Source organism: Mytilus californianus, unplaced genomic scaffold (genome assembly GCF_021869535.1).
Source record: "Mytilus californianus isolate M0D057914Y unplaced genomic scaffold, xbMytCali1.0.p SCAF_36, whole genome shotgun sequence".
Lineage (NCBI taxonomy): Eukaryota > Metazoa > Mollusca > Bivalvia > Mytilida > Mytilidae > Mytilus > Mytilus californianus.
In genome coordinates, this window is record NW_026262686.1 from 84,029 (window position 1) to 105,017 (window position 20,989).

Below are 20,989 nucleotides of genomic sequence, written 5' to 3' on the forward strand. Positions count from 1 at the left end.
AGGAGTGTTGGATGTTTATCTATCTAGAGGAGTGTTGGATGTTTATCTATCTAGAGGAGTGTTGGATGTTTATCTATTTAGAGGAGTGTTGTATGTTTATCTATTTAGAGGAGTGTTGTATGTTTATCTATCTAGAGGAGTGTTGTATGTTTATCTATCTAGAGGAGTGTTGGATGTTTATCTATTTAGAGGAGTGTTGTATGTTTATCTATTTAGAGGAGTGGGCTGTTGTATTGTGGTTTTGTATTTTCGGTAATTCAAGTTAGTGATGTTCTTCTTTTTTGGAATTTTTATGGTTTTATTAAACATTCTGTCTCTAATACTTCTATTTCCCTAAACATACCCTAGATAAACTCGCTTGTCATGTCTGAACTTCCTGTTTGTCATATCTCCATGGTCGCGAACAATTTTTCGTACATGACTTGCAGGTGTCTCCTCTTTCTGTGCATCAATAAATCCAAACTTTCTCTTCTCACTATATCTTTTTGACTGTAATTGCTGCCATTTTCTTGCTAAATTCATAAAAAGAGATGTACTAATTAGACAAAATCTATTGCCTTACTCTTGCTACTTTTATCAAGGAAAAATTCCCATACAAATATGTAAATAAAATGTAAATAATTGCCAGCTTGGCAAGATTGTCACAACATCTTATTTCTCTCCCTATATGTGTGTTTGTATAGAAATTTACTTTTGTCTTGCAATAATTTTTTGACATCTTTTCAGGCATGTCAGTTTACTAATGAATTCATAATGCAGCATTCACAGTATGTATGTTTATATAGTTACCCTTATCCTGTACACAGAGTGAGAGATGTACATGTATGTATGTTTATATAGTTACCCTTATCCTGTACACATGGTATACAGAGTGGGAGATGTACATGTATGTATGTGTATAAATAGTTATCCTTATCCTGTACACAGAGTGAGAGATGTACATGTATGTATGTTTATATAGTTACCCAAATCCTGTACACAGAGTGGGAGATGTACATGTATGTATGTTTATATAGTTACCTTTATCCTGTACACAGAGTGGGAGATGTACATGTATGTATGTTTATATAGTTACCCTTATCCTGTACACAGAGTGAGAGATGTACATGTATGTATGTGTATAAATAGTTACCCTTATCCTGTACACAGAGTGAGAGATGTACATGTATGTATGTGTATAAATAGTTACCCTTATCCTGTACACAGAGTGAGAGATGTACATGTATGTATGTTTATATAGTTACCCAAATCCTGTACACAGAGTGGGAGATGTACATGTATGTATGTTTATATAGTTACCTTTATCCTGTACACAGAGTGGGAGATGTACATGTATGTATGTTTATATAGTTACCCTTATCCTGTACACAGAGTGAGAGATGTACATGTATGTATGTTTATATAGTTACCCTTATCCTGTACACAGAGTGGGAGATGTACATGTATGTATGTGTATAAATAGTTACCCTTATCCTGTACACAGAGTGAGAGATGTACATGTATGTATGTTTATATAGTTACCCTTATCCTGTACACAGAGTGGGAGATGTACATGTATGTATGTCTATATAGTTACCTTTATCCTGTACACAGAGTGGGAGATGTACATGTATGTATGTTTATATAGTTACCCTTATCCTGTACACAGACAATGACAGAGTGAGAGATGTACATGTATGTATGTTTATATAGTTACCTTTATCCTGTAATCTTTCTTCAGACATATAATCCGGTAACTTCTGAGGTTGGGCTACTGGAGGCTGCTGCTGCTGTTGTTGTTGTTGTATGGGGACTTGCTGTATCAATGGCTGTGGCATCAACGGGACTTGTTGTATTATAAATGGCTGCCCACCAGGACCTATCATGTATGGGAATGCCATCTTGCCAAACTTTTATCAACAGCACCTGCAAGGAAATGATTGTAAAAAAAATATAATATTTTAATGGTATAACACACAAAAAGTATATGTAGGTCTTCTTTAAAAACTTATATATAACTCATTATAAGCAAAGCATACATATCAAAATTGATATTCTAATAAAAAATATCTCAGTTTTGAAAAATGAAAGTTACTTAATATACTTGTAAGAAAAATATGTCTTTTGTTAAAATACAATATTTAAGAGCCATGACACAGCAGTACTTTATTGTACCAGACTAGATTGTCATTAAAGGTTTGATTGATCCTCAAGTTTCATAAATTCTATAGTCCTTGAATCACGTTTCCACAGTTGCACATAGTTGTCCTTTTCAAAGTGCTCCAATTCCTGTTTATTTCACGTTTTTTTAGGCAACCAAGTGTTGTCTTCCACTTATACTTCTACCATTATCATGATTATTTTGCCACTTTGGATGCGCATGTAAATATTTTATAGAAAAATAATGTGAAGATTTGTGCTATTGCTATACATTCTATATACAATAAAGTTAAATTCCTCCCGGACGGTGGTCTAGATCGTCTCATGTATGAATCTTGAAACATTCAAGACTACCTGTACTGGTGGCGGTAAGTGGTAGTGCTTTCCAGTCCCTTATCGTTCTTGGTACTTGGAAACAGTTGTTTAAGTTACTGGATAGTCTGTCTGATGGAGTGAGAAAAACATGTTCGCTCCCATTCACATTCGCACCCTTTTTATTGGTTTTGTGTTAAATAATTCTTCAACGATTTTTTAGTTAGTGTATTGCTATAAATACTTTTTTTGTTCATTGTTTCAAAATGAAGTGACTTTCTAAAATCGATTTTTATGTTTTTAAAATATTTTTTAATCGTGTTATGTTATTGTATTGCTATAAACATGATAAATAAGGTTTTTTTTCATTGTTTCAAAATAAAGTGACGTTTTTTGTGTTAATAATTTTTTAATCATGTTTTGGTTAGTGTATTGTTATAAATAAGTTTTTTTTCCACTGTTTCAAAATAAAGTGACGTTTTTTGTGTTAATATTTTTTTAATCGTGTTTTCGTTGTGTATTGCTATAAATAAGTTTTTTTCCACTGTTTCAAAATAAAGTGACTTTTTTGTGTTGAATATTTTTCTAATCATGTTTTGGTTAGTGTTGCTACAGGGTTCGACATTAACTTTTATACCTACTTGTCCAGTTGGGCAAGTGCCCTATTACTTTTACTTGTCTGAAAGTGAAATCTACAGGCCCAAACTTTTACATGCCAGGGTTGATTGTTGTGCCATGATGGCAGCAACTAGACTTGACCACTGAGATACTATGAGGCATATATGAGCCGAGGAGGGAGGGAAAAGATCGACGAATATACGGGAATTGGATCATTTACATAGAGATACTTATTTCATAATAATTTATCTAAGAAATGCCATTTCAAAAAACCCTTCTTAATAAACTGACAACAACTGACAAATTTGTTAAAGTTTAATTTCATTTTCTCTTTCAAGCTTTTATGTTTTCCATCTTCATGATCTTAGGGAAATACACATCCGATGTCAAATTCTAAAGTTAGAACAACGAAAATAGACCTCCGCTTTCCATTGATCGGTGGGAATAACACGTGCGTCGGAAACGCCAGAGTGGTGTCCCGATTGATAACGATAATGACGAAGCAAAGCCGCGGCCGCCTGATTGGCCAATATTTTTAAACGTGATCTATTTTTGGTAAAATGGGGAATTCAGTGCAAACAAATGACGAAATATACGCGTTGAAGGGGGATTAAGACCGCTTTACTCTACGGTGAGGTGTTATCACTGAGTAATCTGTGGACAAAACAACAGACACTATTGATTTTGTGAAATTTTAATCATATAACAGTTTTTTTTTCACTTGCCCGATCGGACAACAAAGATGATATTTTTACTTGTCCGAATACGGCATTGCCTTGCCCTGGGCAATCGGACAACTGTAAGTGTCGGACTCTGTGCTATAAAAAAAAAATTTCATTGTTTCAAAATAAAGTGACTTTCTAAAAAGGTTTTTTGTGTTGAATATTATTTTAATGTTAAGATACCAAACCGCTATTAAACTCAACAACAATAACATTTTGAATCTTCATTGTTTTTACTCATACCAAGCTAAATACATGCTAACTACATGCAGAATTCATATCAAAGCTAGTTAAAACAACAATTACGATTTTCAAACACATAACAATAACACCAAGTTTAGCTGTGTAACCCCATATTAACAGTAATCATACATAATTAACATATAATATGATAATTAATCATCAAATCAATATTTTTTTTAAATCCCGAAATTTTATTTATGAAAAATATTTTGATATAATTATCTAAAAAGCATCTAACAATTCATCAGGTTTTTGAATAAAAAAAAAGAAGGTGCGAACGGACCCGATACCTTGAGCGAATACCTTCTGTCATGTCGTTTATGAAATTATGTAGACAATGGTAGAAGAGCAACAAACTGGGTCGAGTACTGAACCTTGTACCAGTTGTGGGATGCACAATACTACCATGATTGTTTCGTATTCCCCCCCTTTTTTAACTACAACTTGTTTCCTGTTAGAAACGAAATTTTGTATCCATTTGTTGGTTTTACCTCTGATGCCAAACGGCCAAAAGTCTGCCATAGACTCGGCATAGTGAACCAGTTTGTGTGTTACTATTAGTAGACTGTGACTTCCATTTTCGAACGTCAATGATTTCATTAAAAATATTTATTTCATTTAGACAGAAAAAAAATCGGAAATAAGACCGGCGAAATAGCAAAACTACATAAATCGCTATTTTGACGGAGCCGGCAAAAATAGCCACTGACAAACCAAATCAACACCAAAGTAATGCTTGCAGTTACAGCTCACAAGCCAGAGGCAGACAACATGGACAAGGTTCTTAATAAGTGCAAATGTAGAATTCGATTTAATAATTCAGCGTTAAAACTTAATGCACATATCTAAACTTTAAGCTTGCAATGAAACGTACCTCAACGTGCTGAATGTTCGGCAAATGGCGGATTTCGTAAATACTGCGTCGGTCACGTGTTTTTACATAAAGGTGACGAAAATGCTTGAGATGTTCCTAATGAAAATAGATGCATTCCTTTTAGTATAAAGCAATATATAAGCACGTTTTAAGGAAAAATAATTTTTGGAAGACATTGATATGAAAAACATTATTTTATTTTGTTAAAAGAATAGACACTAACTGTATTTTAGTATAAAAATTCCAAGTTCGGGAAAAAACCTTACCTATTTTAGACTGTGGAGAGTTGTGTACCTTTGTATGTAATTAGCCAAAAAGCATTAATATAATCATACATATATATGTGAAAAATCAGAGCACACACATCTCAAGACATGTCAATATGGAAAAGGGTTTACACGTGGTGGTCATATAGTAACATAGTCTAGAGCATATTGAACAGGTAAAGTTTATAGGGGAAATATATATGCATACATGGCATGTCAGTAACTGCTAGTAGTCCTTTGTTAATTTATGTATCATTGTCATTTTGCTTAGTTTCATCTGTTACCTATTCTGACATCGGACTCAGACTTCTTTTAAGCTGTGTTTTACTGTGCGTATTGCAGTGTGTTTGTTTATTCTACATTGGCTAGAGGTATAGGGGGAGGGTTGAGATCTCACAAAACATGTTTAACCCAGCTGCATTTTTGCGCCTGTCCCTAGTCAGACTTCTCTGGCCTTTGTTAGTCTTGTATGTTTTTTTAATTTTAGTTCATTTATATTTTTCGGAGTTTAGTGTGACGTCCATTTTCACTGAACTAGTACACATGTTTGTTTAGGGGCCAGCTGAAGCCCGCCTCCGGGTGTGGGATTTTCTCGCTGTGTTGAAGACCCATTGGTGGCCTTGGGCTGTTTTCTGCTCTTTGGTCGGGTTGTTGTCTCTTAGACACATTCCCCATTTCCATTTTTAATTTTATGATATATAGAATAGAATATAGAATATTTTTAGAATAGAATATAATTCACAATATATACCAAAATACACTAGTCAGGCATACAAATAATTCCTGAGGTTCTGCCAACATGCATGAAATTAGGGTAGGAAGAAAGGCAGTTTTGTTTTTCAATAGGATAGGTAGGAAAACAAAAAGTTTCTGTATGGGTTAGTCATGGGGAAACAATCATCATGATCATTAACAAACTAATAGTGCTTGTCTAAAATTTATAAAAAAATCTTAGGGCCAATGCAATTAATATAGAAACTATACCAGGTATGTTTTTAAGTGGGATATCAGCAAGTCTGTTTTTAGTAGATGTGTCAATGAACCTGTCTGTCTTTGAGTGGAGGTGTCAGTAACTTTGTCTTCGATTGAATATGTCATTAAGTCTGTCTTTGAGTGAACATGTCAGTAAGTCAGCCTTTGATTGAATGTGTTAGTCTGTCTTTTATTAAATGTGTCAGTAAGTCTTTCTTTGAGTGAACATGTCAGTAAGTCAGCCTTTGATTGAATGTGTAAGTCTGTCTTTTATTGAATGTGTCAGTAAGTCTGTCTTTGAGTGGATTTATCAGTAAGTAAGTCTTTGGTTAAATTTTCAGTAACCATGTCTTTGTGTAGATGTGTCAGTAAGTCTGTCTTTGAGTGGATTTGTCATTAAGTAAGTCTTTGGTTAAATTTTCAGTGAGCATATCTTTGTGTGGATGTGTTAGTAGGTCAGTATTTGATTGAAAGTGTAAAAAAGTCCATCTTTGAGTGGATATGTCAGTGAGTCTGTCTTTGAGTGGATGTATCAGTAAGTCTGTTCTGTCTGAGTGGATGTGTCAGTAAGTCTGTCTTTGAATGGATGTGTCTGTAAGTCTAAATGATTGAATGTGTCAGAAAGCCAGCCTTTGATTGTATGTATAAGTCTGTCTTTGATTGAATGTGTCAGTAAGTCTGTTTTTGAGTGAATGTGTCAGCAAGTCTGTCATTGACTGTGAAAAAAGTCTCGTCTTTGAGTTGATATATGATAAAGTGTACATGTCATTAAATCTCTGTCTTTGAGTGGATGTGTCAGAAAGTCTCTGTCTTGGAGTGGATGTGTCAGTAAGTCTCTGTCTTTGAGTGGATGTGTCAGTAAGTCTGTTTTTAATTGGATGTGTCAGTAAATCTGTCTTTGAATGGATGTGTCTGTAAGTCTGACATTGATTGAATGTGTCAGTAAGTCTGTTTGAGCTAATGTGTCAATTGGTAAGTATTTGGTTAAATTATCAGTAAGCATATCTTTGATTGAATTTTCAGTAACTATGTTTTTGATTGGATGTGTCAGTAAGTCAGTATTTGAGAAGACATTTCAGTAAGTCTGTTTGTGAGTGAATGTGTCAACAAGTCTGTCATTGAGTGAATGTGTAAAAAGCATGGTCTTTGAGTTGGTATATGATATGTCAGTTAGTCAGTCTTTGAGTGGACATGTCAGTAAGTCTCTGTCTTTGAGTTGATGTGTCAGTGAGTCTGTTTTTAAGTGGATGTGTCAGTAAGTCTGTCTTTGAATGGATGGCTGTAAGTATGACTTAGATTGTATATGTCAGTAAGTCTGCCTTTGTTTGAATGTGTCAGTAAGTATGTATTTGAGTGGATATGTCAGTAAGTCTGTCTTTGAATGAATTAGTAAGTCAGTCTTTGAGTTGATGAATCAATAAGTATATTTAAGTGGATGTGTCAGTAAGTCTGTTTTTGAGTGGATGTGTCAGTAAGTCTGTTTTTAAGTGGATGTGTCAGTAAGTCTGTTATTCATGTTATTCCTTATGGGTTGGCAAATTAACCCGAGGTGTAGTGAAAATCAAATGAACAACTGGTTGACATTGTCATGACAGTTGTAAGTATTTTTTCTATGTTGGCTTTAGCATAAATACAAAAATAGACAAACACTTGCAAGTTTTGGTCTCTGGACTTCAGTGACAAAAATAGACAAACTGGCAACTTGCAGTCTCTGCACTTCAGTTGATACAATAAGATGATGCACTTACTTATATCAATGAAACATTTGCCACTGGTAGTTAAGCAGACAACATTGAATCAATAAACGCAATAAGGTGCCAAAATTTTGATAGTGGTAAACATGGTAAAGGAGGTTAGAAAATAAGTTATAGTGGTCAAGCCCAAAATAACAAAGCTACAATACCTACTATATTTATGCTTCAAAATGCAGCCCTGAAGTTTTGATTGACATATTCTGTAGTGAATCATGACAAAAAAGCACGTCTTAACATATAATCATGGGAAAACATGAGTAAAACAAAAAGAATTCATACCAACCAACTTACCTTTTTATTAAGGTGGTACATTACACTACAGGGAGATAACTATGTAAAAATCAGCTGAACATTTTAATCATGTTCTATTGTTAAGGAAATATTAATCTTCTCAATGATCAAAATTAGTGTTTGTCACACTGCTATATATACCCAATGAAATTTTTATATTTTTGTCAAAGGGTCAAAGTAAGTATTTTGTCAAAATTTTATGAAAATTAAACAAGCCAAAAGTTAAATCACAAAAATACTGAACTCCTAGGAAATTAAAAACGGAAAGTCCCTAATCAAATGGCAAAATCAAAAGCACAAACACATCAAACGAATGGACAACAACTGTCATATTCCTGACTTGGTACAGGCATTTTCTTATGTAGAAAATGGTGGATTGAACCTGGTTTTATTAATTTTAGTCAATGTGTTTAATTTGGTACCACCTTGAGGAGGAAACGTTAAAAAGTTTTAACACATATACTTGTTTTTATTGGTCCTTTTAGAAAAGTTACATTTAGTTTTAAAACAGATTGATTGGTATTTCTATTTATAAGTAAACAATTGATATTTCTTTTTTGAAAGCAAACATCAAAGACCCACATTTCAAAGGCAAATGACACTTAAAGAATTAAAGAATATTTAACTGTGGAAAGATATCTTAAAAATCTGAAAATAAAAATATGTTGCAGCTGTGAAAATATATTTCTGATTAAATCAAAAGATAAAAAAATTACATTTTTTTGGTGTTAAACATTTACATGTTGGAGATTTGATTTTGAAAAATGATGCAGTACATAAGGAGAATCTTGAAACAGATGTATACCTTGCAACCGTTTGGAGCTACAAGGTAAGAGATCTCCCTCTTTCTAAGGACAGAGATTGTGTGTTATTAGATCTATACCTTTCCAAAGTAAAAATCTGGTTATCAATTTGGTGAAGTACAGCAATAACTTATGAACCGTAAAACCAATGCTTTTCAAATTTAAATATGTTGTTACGGATGACAAAATTGAGGTCGAGTTCGATATTAACGATTTTCATCTTTACTGGTCAGGAGTTATGGTCCTTGATAGATTGGAAAATGGCACTTTATGTTGTTTCCATGCAATAATTTAGGAACTGTTCAACATATGCTTTTCAAATTTTAATATGTTGTTACTGATGAAAAAATGGAGGTTTGATATTGACGATTTTTGTCATTACCAATGAGGAGTAATTGTCCTTGATAAATTAGAAAATGGCACCTTTACATTTGTATATAGTTTCTGTGCATTAATTAACTTATAAAATGTTCATCTTATGCATTTCAAATGTTATGATATATATTGTGACTGATGACAAAATGGAGGTTATTTTGATATTGATGATTTTCACTTCTGCTGTTCAGGAGTTATTGTCCTTAATAGATTGGAAAATAGGCAGAGAACGTAGCATGTCAAGCAAACCTAATAGCCCCTTCAAAATACAGAAAAACTGGTTGGCTGTCAATTTCTGAATTTGACAGCTCATTTCTTGTATTTAACTAAGTTAATTTTCTTCGTGACCTAGGATGTCTTGTTTCTATTCAAATAATCATTGGTTATTTTTGCAATACAGTGAAAATAAAACATAGAAAATACTGTTCACAAATCTAATGATGAAAGAGGGTGAAAATACGGTTATTTTTGTTAAAGGATTTTTTTTTTTTATCTCACTCACTGGGGACAGGTCCTAAGGGGGAGAATTAAAGTTTTGTCGAGCCTGCAACATTTAAGTTGCAAAAGCAAGACATAGCGATCCTAGATTCCATTGTCGGCATCATCAGCTTCAACATTTGGGTTCAGCCTGTGGTTAGAGTTTTTTTAGACATCAATAACTTTGTCAAATCTTCATGGAATTTTATGATATTTAGACAGAAGCTTGTTTATGACCAATATACAGTACCCACAGCTAAATTTTGAAAATATTTATTTTCATTTTTCCATATTTTACTGATAAATGGACTTAGTTTTTTTTTCACAGTTAACATTCAGATTTAGTCTGATGTTGAAGTTTTTCAGTTATCAATAACTTTGTCAAACCTTCATTGAATTTTATGAAATTTGGACAGAAGCTTGTTAATGACAGTATCCAGAGCAAAATTTGGAAAAATCTTTATTTTCATTTTTGATTCAGCCATGCTGGATCTATGCGATCACTCTGGTTTTGGAGATGGTGCAGAATACTAAGTTGAAGACATATCATGAAACTAATTATGTGTTTTTATGACTTGCAGAAACTTTCTACACCATTTTAATCATCAACTGCCAACTTTTGACATGTTATTTGCCCTTAAATTAAGAAAAGATTGGTCGAATAACCCTTTTATTTTAGATATACACTTGCATATAGTTCCTTTGTAAATCAAAATTTATTATGATTTACTATTTATGAATTAATTTGACAAAGTATTTTTTACATCAATTGAATCAGTTGATAAGAATTTTGAAAGTATTAGATTAGTATCTTATGCTTGTGTAAGTGATTGTTCAATGAAATTTGGGTCAACATGTGTATTAATATATCTAAGTTGATTCCCACACTTGTTTGAAATGGTATTACTCCAATTCTTTCCATAGGCAAGTAAGAGACAGTACAATTATCAACTGTCAAGATTTTCAAATAATTACACTCAAAGGTGTAAGTATTAATTGGAAACAACCCCAGTCTAAATTCACCAAAGTTAATATCTCATGACCTGTTATATAATTAAATAGACACAATTTATTACACACCTAACTGAATGCACACTTTCTTGACCTCAATAGTATACCTACAAATGTATTATTTATTTTGATCTACACAACATTAAAATATTCTGTTAATTTGCTAGCTAGCTGAATGATTAATCAGATGTGGGTTTTTTTCAATGAAAAGATGAAAAAATTAAAAAATGAAAAAAATATGTATACAAAATGCAAGCAAATTTTATTTCACTTGTAAAACAGTGTCATTATCATCTGTCACATAAGTCAATAATCAATTTCTAATTAATTAGTTACAATTATCAGAAATTTGGTAGAAACAATAAACAAAATTGCATAACTCTTATCTGAGCATTTTCGGCCATAAAATTTATTTGTTTGTTCTACATTCATTTTGACATTTATATCCCATTATATTGCTATTTAACAGTAATTAGAAATATCTCAGCATTAGGTATTTGTTCATTTAATTTGAACACAGGAAATGTATTTTTTCTTATTGAAGAATGAACACCAATTTAGATAAAAAATAGTTATTATTTTTTTTTAATTTTTGTTGTTGAGAAATTGGATTTTTAATGCCTCTTTCTGGAATTTATTAAGCCAGTTATTATTAATGGCATATAAAAAGATATGAGCTGCGTGGGATAGAAATCGACCTTATGCACATTAATATCAATATATCTGTTAACCTATCTCGGGATGAAAAATCTCTACGGAAAGTCTGTTACTGTTTGAAAATTGAGTTGTTATAAGAACCCTACAAAACAGACTGACATTTCTCTTTTATTTCGTATTTAAATGTTACATAATTAATCAAAGTCGTATACATGTACACGTATATGTGTACTTGCATAAGGTCGATTTCTATCCGACGCAGCTCATATATTACTTGTTTGACGATTTCCCTGTGCATTCTTCGTCGTACACAAGCATTGCACAAGTTGGCACTCCGAGGCGGGAGTGGAGCAAGAAGGTGAACTGTGTGGTTTATTTTTATCAATAGTACCGCTTAAGTCGACGCTAGGGGCCGTCTTAACCTTGTTGTAGGGTATGAATGATTCGTTCATTGTTGAAGACCCTACATCAACTGTCAAGATGAAGAACAGGAATAAAAGCCCTGTTCATTGATAATTTTCTATGTTTTCTATGTATTGTGTGCGACTTTGTCTCATGTACATTTACTCCATATCCTTTCATTTTCTATTGATTCTAGAGTTTGTCTCTATTGCTGTTTGGAGGCAGTAGAACGTTTCCCCGTGCTTGAGGTGTATGCTCTTACAATATTTACAGTTATGGTGTGCTTGTTCATGTGAGAATTTCTCATATTAATACACCGTCAAAATTTCATGTTTGGTTAAATTTCTTCAAAATGCTGGTCTGGTCATCTGTTTTGTATATTGCCCTTTCATACTATTTTAAACTGCTAGGTTTTCTTACATATATTTCTATGTGCACCGTGCTGTCTATCATGTTGTTTAGTTTTATATGTATTGTCTATCATTTGTTGTTTCGAAATTATTGGTCTTTTGTTGGGCAAAATATGACAAATATATGTTGAAAAACCTCGCCCATAATTATAAATTATGTAATTCATTGACCGCTCCCGACATGTGTAACTTCAAGGCATATTTTAGCGGTGATCGATGTCTTTCAAAACTACTGCACTTTTCTTGTATTCCTGGTGCTTTCGACTGGAGAACCGTCATACACAAGCATCGCACAAGTTGACACTCTGAGGTGGGTGGGGAGCAAGAAGGTGAACTGTGGTTTATTTTTATCAATAGTACTGCTTAAGTCGACGCTAGGGGCCGTCTTGACCTTGTTGTAGGGTATGAATGATTCGTTCATTGTTGAAGACCCTACATCAACTGTCAAGATGAAGAACAGGAATAAAAGCCCTGTTCATTGATAATTTTCTATGTTTTCTATGTATTGTGTGCGACTTTGTCTCATGTACATTTACTCCATATCCTTTCATTTTCTATTGTCAATACCATTAAATTGCAAATATTTATAAAAACAAAATCTGACAGAGTCTAAAATTGAAATATCAATATTTATACCAATATTTGCATCAATATTGCGAAATTCCCTACCTTTGGACAATAACATAGAAATTTTACAGTAAGATTGGAAATGAAAAGAGAAAAATATTGAAAAAAGTATGGTCAGAAAGAATATCAGACTATAGCTATGAATATGGCTGGATCACAACATCGACGATGCTTTGATTTTGTATTTTACTGATAAATGGAGTTAATATGTGGGCTATTTTTCCATGTCAATATGTAAAACAAAATTTGCAAAAATCTTAAGTTAAGGGCAATAATTCCCTTAAGGAGTTAAATGTCAAAATGGTTCCCAGCACCCATCCTATATGGTGGACTTTTTTACTCTCATTGTCATTTTTATAAGAATACATTTGTGTGTGGAGAAAAAGAATGTTCACAACTTCACAGTAGGCAGGTGTAATGAATATCAGAGCAACAGTGCAGTGATTGTCATGACAGTTGGTAGTGTTTTGTATTGTTGGCTTTCTTCATCGCTAAACAATAGCAACCGGTAATCTCTTGACTTCAGTGTATCCATCTTCTGGATGTTAAAGCTGCACCAATCAATCGGTACATTTAGATGGCAAAGTCTTGATAATTGTATGGGTTGGAAGAACCTCAAAATTCCCCTTTTGTGGCTTAGGCCGAAATAAAATTTTGTTTTGAGGAATTTCCCTACCCATACCATAATTATGCCTCATAATGTCTACCCTTTTTATTGGCTCTTTTCATATTGAAATGTGACAAAATTGCAGGTCTCCTCATAGACTAAAGGGTGAAAAAATGCTACAAAAAATTTTACCTTTTTTTTTTAAAGGAGGAAACCATTAATACGAATACCTATTTTAATTGTCATTTTAAAAAGTTACGTTAAGTTTACAGCAGTGGATTTTTCCATTTAGTACATGTATTAGCAATCAATCGATTTTCCCTTTAAAAAGCAAACATCAAAGAATCAGATTACAAAAGACAACATACATTTAATGAGTTCTAAACAGTGAAAGTTTTCTTTTTGAACTATTGGAAAATTACAATTTGTTGCAGCTGTGAAATATACTTTGATTAAATCAAAAGATAAAAAAAATACATTTACTATGTGTTATACAGTTTGAAGATCTTGGTTTTGAAAATCCTGAGATTTTAAGTGAAATCAATATGTAATAGATGGATTGAATTATTTAACCATATTCAGAAATAAAACATGTTCTAATTATGTAATGAAACCTGAAATATAGTAGTAGTTATTGCCCTTATATAATACAACCCGCCTAAAACTTATGTTAGTAATACCTTTATATAAATAAAAGGAGTTATTGCCCATCAAGATGATTTTTTACCCATTTTCGCAGAAACCATAATAGAAGAAGAAAAACTGTAAATATTAAAAATGTTCAGCACAATAGTATTTTCAAATAATTCAAAATTGCTGAAATTGTCAGTTGACCCCTTATAAGATTATTGCCCTTGAGAGATGTTTTTTTACCCATTTGTGCACTTTTTGGCAGAACCATAATGGCTGGAGTGAAATTTTAGATATCAAAAGTATTCAGCACAATAAGAACTACAAATAAGTCAACATTGCGAAAAATGTCAACTGACTCCTTTTAGGAGTTATTGCCTCTGAATAACTATTTTTTTTTTTTTTTTTGTAGAAACTGAAATAGAGAGCAATAATATAGCAAAAATGTTCTGCAAAATAATATCTACAAACTTGTCAACATATTCAAAATTGTCATTTGACCCCTTAGAGGAGTTATTGCCATTGAAAGATAATTTGACCCATTTTAATACGACCGCAAAAAGTTTTGCGGTCGTATATTGGTATCACGTCTGCGTCGTCCGATGACATTTGGTTTCAGGACAATAACTTTAGTATATGTAAATAGAAATCTATGAAATTTAAACACAAGGTTTATAACCACAAAAGGAAGGTTGGGATTGATTTTGGGGGTTATGGTCCTAACAGTTTAGGAATTAGGGGCCAAAAAGGGGCCTAAATAAGCATTTTTCTAGTTTCCAAACAATAACTTGTGGAAGGTGTATTGATCTCTCTGAAATTAGAACACAAGTTTCCATACCACAAAGGGATGGTTAGGATTGGCTTTGGGGGATTATGGCTCAAACCGTTTAGGAATAAGAGGCAAAAAAGGGGAAAAAAACAAGGGTTTCCTGGTTAATGGACAATTACTTAAAAGTACAATGTTATGTTTGGATTACCTCCCTTACACTGCTTTTAAATTATGTATAAAGAAATGTTGTATTGTCTTGAGGTGATTAGCTATCAATTTATTTTTAGAAGTTACTATTAAAAATGCTGATTAAGAAATATTAATTTTAGCAATGATTATGTATTTTTTCTTTCATTTCAGAGTTCAGAAATTAAAAAGAAAATTTCTTCAATTTTTTTTTTTTTTTTTTTGCAAAAAAAGGGGGGGGTCAATTCGCAACAGCATAGTGTATTGCACAAAAGCTAAAAATTGAATATAAATTCAAATCATCATGATCATATAACCAATTCTAGGTTCTTTGACTACAGTTATTCTGTGTCAGAAACCTATTATGTCATGTATGTGTCAAATATTTAATTACAATCCAAATTCAGACCTGTATCAAGCGGAAAAATTGTGTCCATTTTTGCCACAACTGTTCAGGGTTGGACCTCTGCGGTTGTATCCAGCTGTGCTTGACGAAGCAATTTATTTTAAAAGAGTTATGCTCCTTGGAAATATTAAATTTATGGAAAATGGCCTCGTTAGCGCTCTCAAGGGTACGATTCTTGCCAGATTTTTATAAAACTTATACTATAGATTAATATCAGCAATACCTCAGACAATTTCCATAATGCTGGACGATCGATTTTTTTTAAAAAAGTTATGACCCTTGGAAATATTAAATTTATGGAAAATGGCCTTGTTAGTGCTCTCAAGGGTACGATTCTTGCCAGATTTTTATAAAACTTATACTATAGATTAATATCAGCAATGTCTCAGACAAGTTCTATAATGGTGGACGATCGATTTTTTTTTTAAAGAGTTATGACCCTTGGAAATATTAAATTTATGGAAAATGGCCTCGTTAGCACTCTCACGGGTACAATTTTTTATAAAACTTATAGTATACTATAAGTAATGCCCTTGAAGGTCTGTTTGAAATATTTATAATACAATAAAGAAAAACTTTATTGTCTCCCGTGCACGCTTTTTATTTATAAATTGTTTTAATGAACAACAAAACAAAGTGGGTTTTTTTGGTTATTGCCCCTGGATATATAAAATATGTGCAACGCAGGGGACATTGGAACTCTGTTCTTTTATCAATGTTAAGTTTTCTGCATAAGTTAGTTTGATAGGTTCTACTTGTGATAGATCAATGATATTTTGTTTGATGTTGCATTACTATCTGTAGATATCAGTTTGTTGATTATTTTGAGGCCCTGCCCCCAACATCATGGTCCAGTACCTTTGAATTGATTAGCAATTTTCAATGTTAAGTTTACTGCTTAAGTTAGTTTGATAGGATGTACTTGTGATAGATCAAAGATTTTTCCTATAAAGTTGCATTACTTATCAGTACAAATCAGTTTGACGACTTTTTCGACTCCCTGCCCAAATAGGTCATGGTCCAGTGACTTTCAATTAATTACCCATTTTCAATGTTAAGTTTTCTGCTTAAGTTAGTTTGATAAAAACTACTTACAATAGACAACAATATTTTCTATAAAGTTACATTACTGTCTGTACATCTTAGTTTGTTGACCATTTCGAGGCCCTGCCCACTAATTCATGGTCCAGCAACTTTGAATTAATTAGCAATGTTGCTGTCCATCAGATTGTCTTTTTCTGAATATTATGCGGATAGGCGAGACATATCTCTGTGTCAACAGTTTATTATTCACTACCATAGCTAGGTGTTTTTTGGCTCTGTTTCAATGTAATATAACAGTATCCCAAATTTCCTTAAATCAGAGAGAAAAAAAAACATGTTCAAACAGAGGTTGAAACATTCATGAAGTAAAATGTTTTTTGGTGTTTTAATGAAAGCAATTTGTCAAATTTTTTTGTCTTTAATTATTGAAATTTAATCTTTAACATAAACATTTAAATCAAATGATACACCAGAACTTTTAAAATGGTTATTGTATTGATACAGATTTAGTTCTCTTCCCCTCCTTTATTCTCCATTCTGTAAAACAAATCTGACCCTCATATATTACATGTACATAAAATGTTATATGTAAAATCATTGAATTATTATTAATGGTAATTAGTCTAATTATAACATGTATTATTAATATAGCCTGAAGTTAAGAACTTTTTTTCCCTATTGAATAATTCAATAGCAGTTAAAATTAAAATTCTTAATTCCGGCCAAATTAAAATAAGTTGACTAATTGCCATTGCTACTTATTCAATATTTTTTACATTATTTTTACATTATATTTTACACATTTTATGTACTTGTAATATAATTAATGTGATGGAGGTCAAATTGATATTATAATTAATGTGATGGAGGTCAAATTGATATTATAGAAAAGAGAATAATAGGTTATAAATAAATAAGAAAGGGCAAAAAATGGAGAAAAAAATAGAGAAAAATGGGGTGCATCAATATTAAAATGTATAGAATAGTGTTTATAAACTAAACAAATATCAAACTTTCCTAATCTTACTTTCTGTATATATAGGATTTTATGGCTTCAAATTTAGTGTAAATGATAAAAAGTTGATCACTCAATGTCCCATGCATTAAAATCATTTATAAGATGTGTATAAACTTTGACTTTACATTTCAGGTAAAAAGCATGTGGAAAAAAGTATTGACAGCAATATGAAGTAACAGTAACAGTGTGTTTACAGATATTGATTTGTTCAGCAGTGTCAAATTTGATAGGTATAACAATATCTGTGTGAAACAGTTAGTATTGATTGGATACAGATGATACACTATGTAATAATCTCTGTAAATGATAGATCTATAATCCTAATGGTTGCAATAGTGATGGGATAAGCTGTTATTAACCTTCTATTTCAAAAATGGATATTTATTTGTTTATTTTCTTGTAAGTATAATTTTTTTTCTTATTTTACTTTGGTCATTTAAAATCACTTGTTGTTATCTATTTTCCGTACCTGTACAAGAGTTCTCTCCCATTTGTACATGCTACTTGTTCTCAGAATATTGTAAAGGCTTTGCTTAATCTCCAAGATGAGTTTCAGATTTATTTGTTTTGTCAAAAGATAGACATTTTTCAATAGTGATTTTCTTTTATTCATAAAAATGTTAAAATATCTCGGCTAAGAATTTAGCTTTATGACAAAAGAGATGACTTCATTTCCCTATTGTGAACTGTCCATTGTGATGTAGCAACACTCCATCAGCACTAGCATATGGCTATATCTCCAAGTTTATACAAGATTTTGGGAATTTTGTTTCCTATCACAGCTCTTGACAAAGTATTGCTGCTAACAAGGAATCCCATGTTCTTAAAAAAGAGTTTGGATGTAAGGGAGCTACCATTTGATTTTTATGGGGGGGGCTAGGATGAAAAATTTTGTCCTGCATTTTTTTTTAGTTGTAATCTCTGTCCTGCCTTTTTATTTTTCACTCTATTCGGTCCTGCCTTTTTTTTTTTAGTTTACCCTTACTTTCTTTTTACCTAAATTGTCATCCTGCCTTTTTCTTTTGCAAAGTGTCTCATCCTGCCTTTTTTTTTAATCAGAACTCCTGTCCTGCCTCCCCCCCCCCCCATAAAAATCAAATGGTAGCTCCCTAAATGTATAAACTAGTTTAACCCTGTCATATGTTTGTGTGGTTTTCCCCAGTTGGGAACCACTTTAGACTGTCTTTAGTGTTTGTCTTTTTGTCGTATCTTTTAGATGTTTGCTCCTCAGTTTCAAAATTATAAGCTTTTTCAAAGACTTTTATGAATTGATTGTATATAAATAATGGAACATAACAAATAGAAAAAAAAATGAGTTCCGTGTCCTTGTTTTTTGAGATATAATCAATTAAAAATTTAGCAGGCAATGATTCTCTTTAGATTTTTCTTAAATTTAACATAGGCACCCTTTTTCTTTCAAAAACAATGAAAAAGATAAGGATTTTATCAGATTTTCAAAACTATATGTAATAAATAATGAAAAGAAAAGAAGGGCTTTAAGCGGGCAAAATATTTATTGGCACTTCATGGATAAAACTAGAGTTAAAAAATGTCAAAACAAGAATAGCGAACATCTTTAATGTTTTTGTTATTTGTAGAATTTGAAGTTGATATATTAGGTCTTTGATAGAGTGTTTCAAATTTATTTTTTTACCCATGCCTCAAAGAGGGGGTATATTGTGATGGACATGTCTGTCTTTTCATATGTCCAATCGCCTGTCCTCCATCCAACCATCACACTTTTTGTTTCTGGATGATAATGAAAGTACCGCTTGATGAAATATTTTGAAATTTGAACACAATCTCACTGACCATAAAATAGATCAGTTTTAATTTTGAAAGTTCTGATGTTTTATATAACCCTTTTTTCAGCATATAATTATCTTACTACTTCACAAATGTTTTATTAAGATTTTTAACACATTGTCATAATCAATATAAGTATTATTGATTTTTATACCATTTAAGAGTTATGTCCCTTGCTTATTGATCTTTAAAATTAAGATTTTGTTTTATTCCCAGATGAAACTTAAGTACCACTTGTCAGAATCCCTTCAGATTTAAACACATTTTCATCATCAATAAAATGCAGATCAAGTTTGATCATTGATCATTTTAGAATAGCTATTTAAAAAAAAGGTTTTTTGTTTTTGTTGCTGGATGATAATTGAAACATTTTAAAATAGACAGAATCTTTTAAAACTACAACAAAAATGTATAAAATGATTTCATAAACCACAAAATACAACATTTACAAGGAAACATTGACTGTGACAAACACTACATTACTAATTATGTTTTATGCCTTAATTATCTTTAAAACATATTTTATTATTCAGTTATTATTTTTTTGGTTTCTGGATATATGTAAATATATTCCACTTAATACAAATTTTTTACAAAGTGCACATTTTCTGTTTAATTTTTACATACAGTGACATTGGCCTTTCCCCAACGCACCTTATATCGATTGGTCTCTATTAGGTGTTGTGATATAAAACTTGGTAAGTTTCATCAAAATATATCAAGAAAAGTTGAAATCATGCTTAGAAAGCTATGAGCTGATTGACGAATAAAAAGGGTGTATGGAAACCGAATCTAAGATTTAAGCTGAAGGTGGGGGTATCTGTTGACCACTAGATGTCTTTTTTGTCATTGGGTTACTGTCTGGTTGACATGTACCCAGCCCACATCTACTTTTATCCATATTTATTTTAATTAGTTGTGACATATTACCTACATTAGTTATAAATGAACACTACAACAAAATTAGAGCCATGTAAGTATATCATATTTTTTAACACTTTTGAGAAATATGAGTTTAAAGTTTCAAATTGTGATTAGAAATCAGAGTGTCAACCTAGAACAAAAATGATTATGTTAACATGGTTACACATGTGAAAGATTCTAAGGTCAAACAAACATATATGGCAGTAGGTAAGTCAATGTTTTAATTTTTATGCCCCCTGCACAGCGGAGGGGACATTAAGTGTTACCCTTGTCCGGCTGTACCTCCATCCGTCCGTTCGTACTTCCCAAAATTGGTTTCTGTTTTCTGACTTTAGTTTGCCTCAACCAAATGTTATGAAACTTATACATAATGCTTATTACCACAAAACACAGATCAAGCTCGGATTTGAGTTGCGTCACTTTTACAATTCTTGAGTTATGTCCCTTTATAACGTTATATGTAAGGGGGGGCATCATCAGTGTCCCATGGGCACATTCTCCATTAATTTTTAAATATTTTCCATAGAATTCAAAGGGAACTAATCTGGACATTTTCAAAAAACTTAAAATAAATTTTATAGGAACACAGTGACTCATTTAATATATTCCATTGTACAGTATAAATAAGAAGATGTGGTATGAGTGC

At 32.1% G+C, this 20,989-nt stretch overlaps 2 protein-coding genes across 3 annotated transcripts in view; one reads left to right on the forward strand and one right to left on the reverse strand.

The window, feature by feature from the left end:
• The window catches only part of LOC127736736 (pre-mRNA-processing-splicing factor 8), a 49,254-nt gene extending 44,294 nt beyond the window's left edge, over nt 1-4,960 (reverse strand). The window contains exons 1-3 of the mRNA XM_052247318.1: nt 4,909-4,960; nt 1,697-1,905; nt 344-512 (exon numbers count right to left, since the gene is read on the reverse strand). Coding sequence (XP_052103278.1) covers nt 344-512; nt 1,697-1,880 — 353 coding nt within the window. The 5' untranslated portion in view covers nt 1,881-1,905; nt 4,909-4,960. The remainder of the gene's footprint in view (nt 1-343; nt 513-1,696; nt 1,906-4,908) is intronic.
• Nucleotides 4,961-5,190: 230 nt separating this feature from the next.
• LOC127736739 (protein-tyrosine sulfotransferase 1-like) overlaps nt 5,191-20,989 on the forward strand; it is a 43,106-nt gene continuing 27,307 nt past the window's right edge. Inside the window, exons 1-2 of one of the 2 annotated variants that reach the window (XM_052247320.1) lie at nt 5,191-5,350; nt 17,746-18,012. The gene's annotated coding sequence lies outside the window, so the exon portion shown is untranslated. The remainder of the gene's footprint in view (nt 5,351-17,745; nt 18,013-20,989) is intronic. The other variant, XM_052247321.1, reaches the window with a different exon arrangement.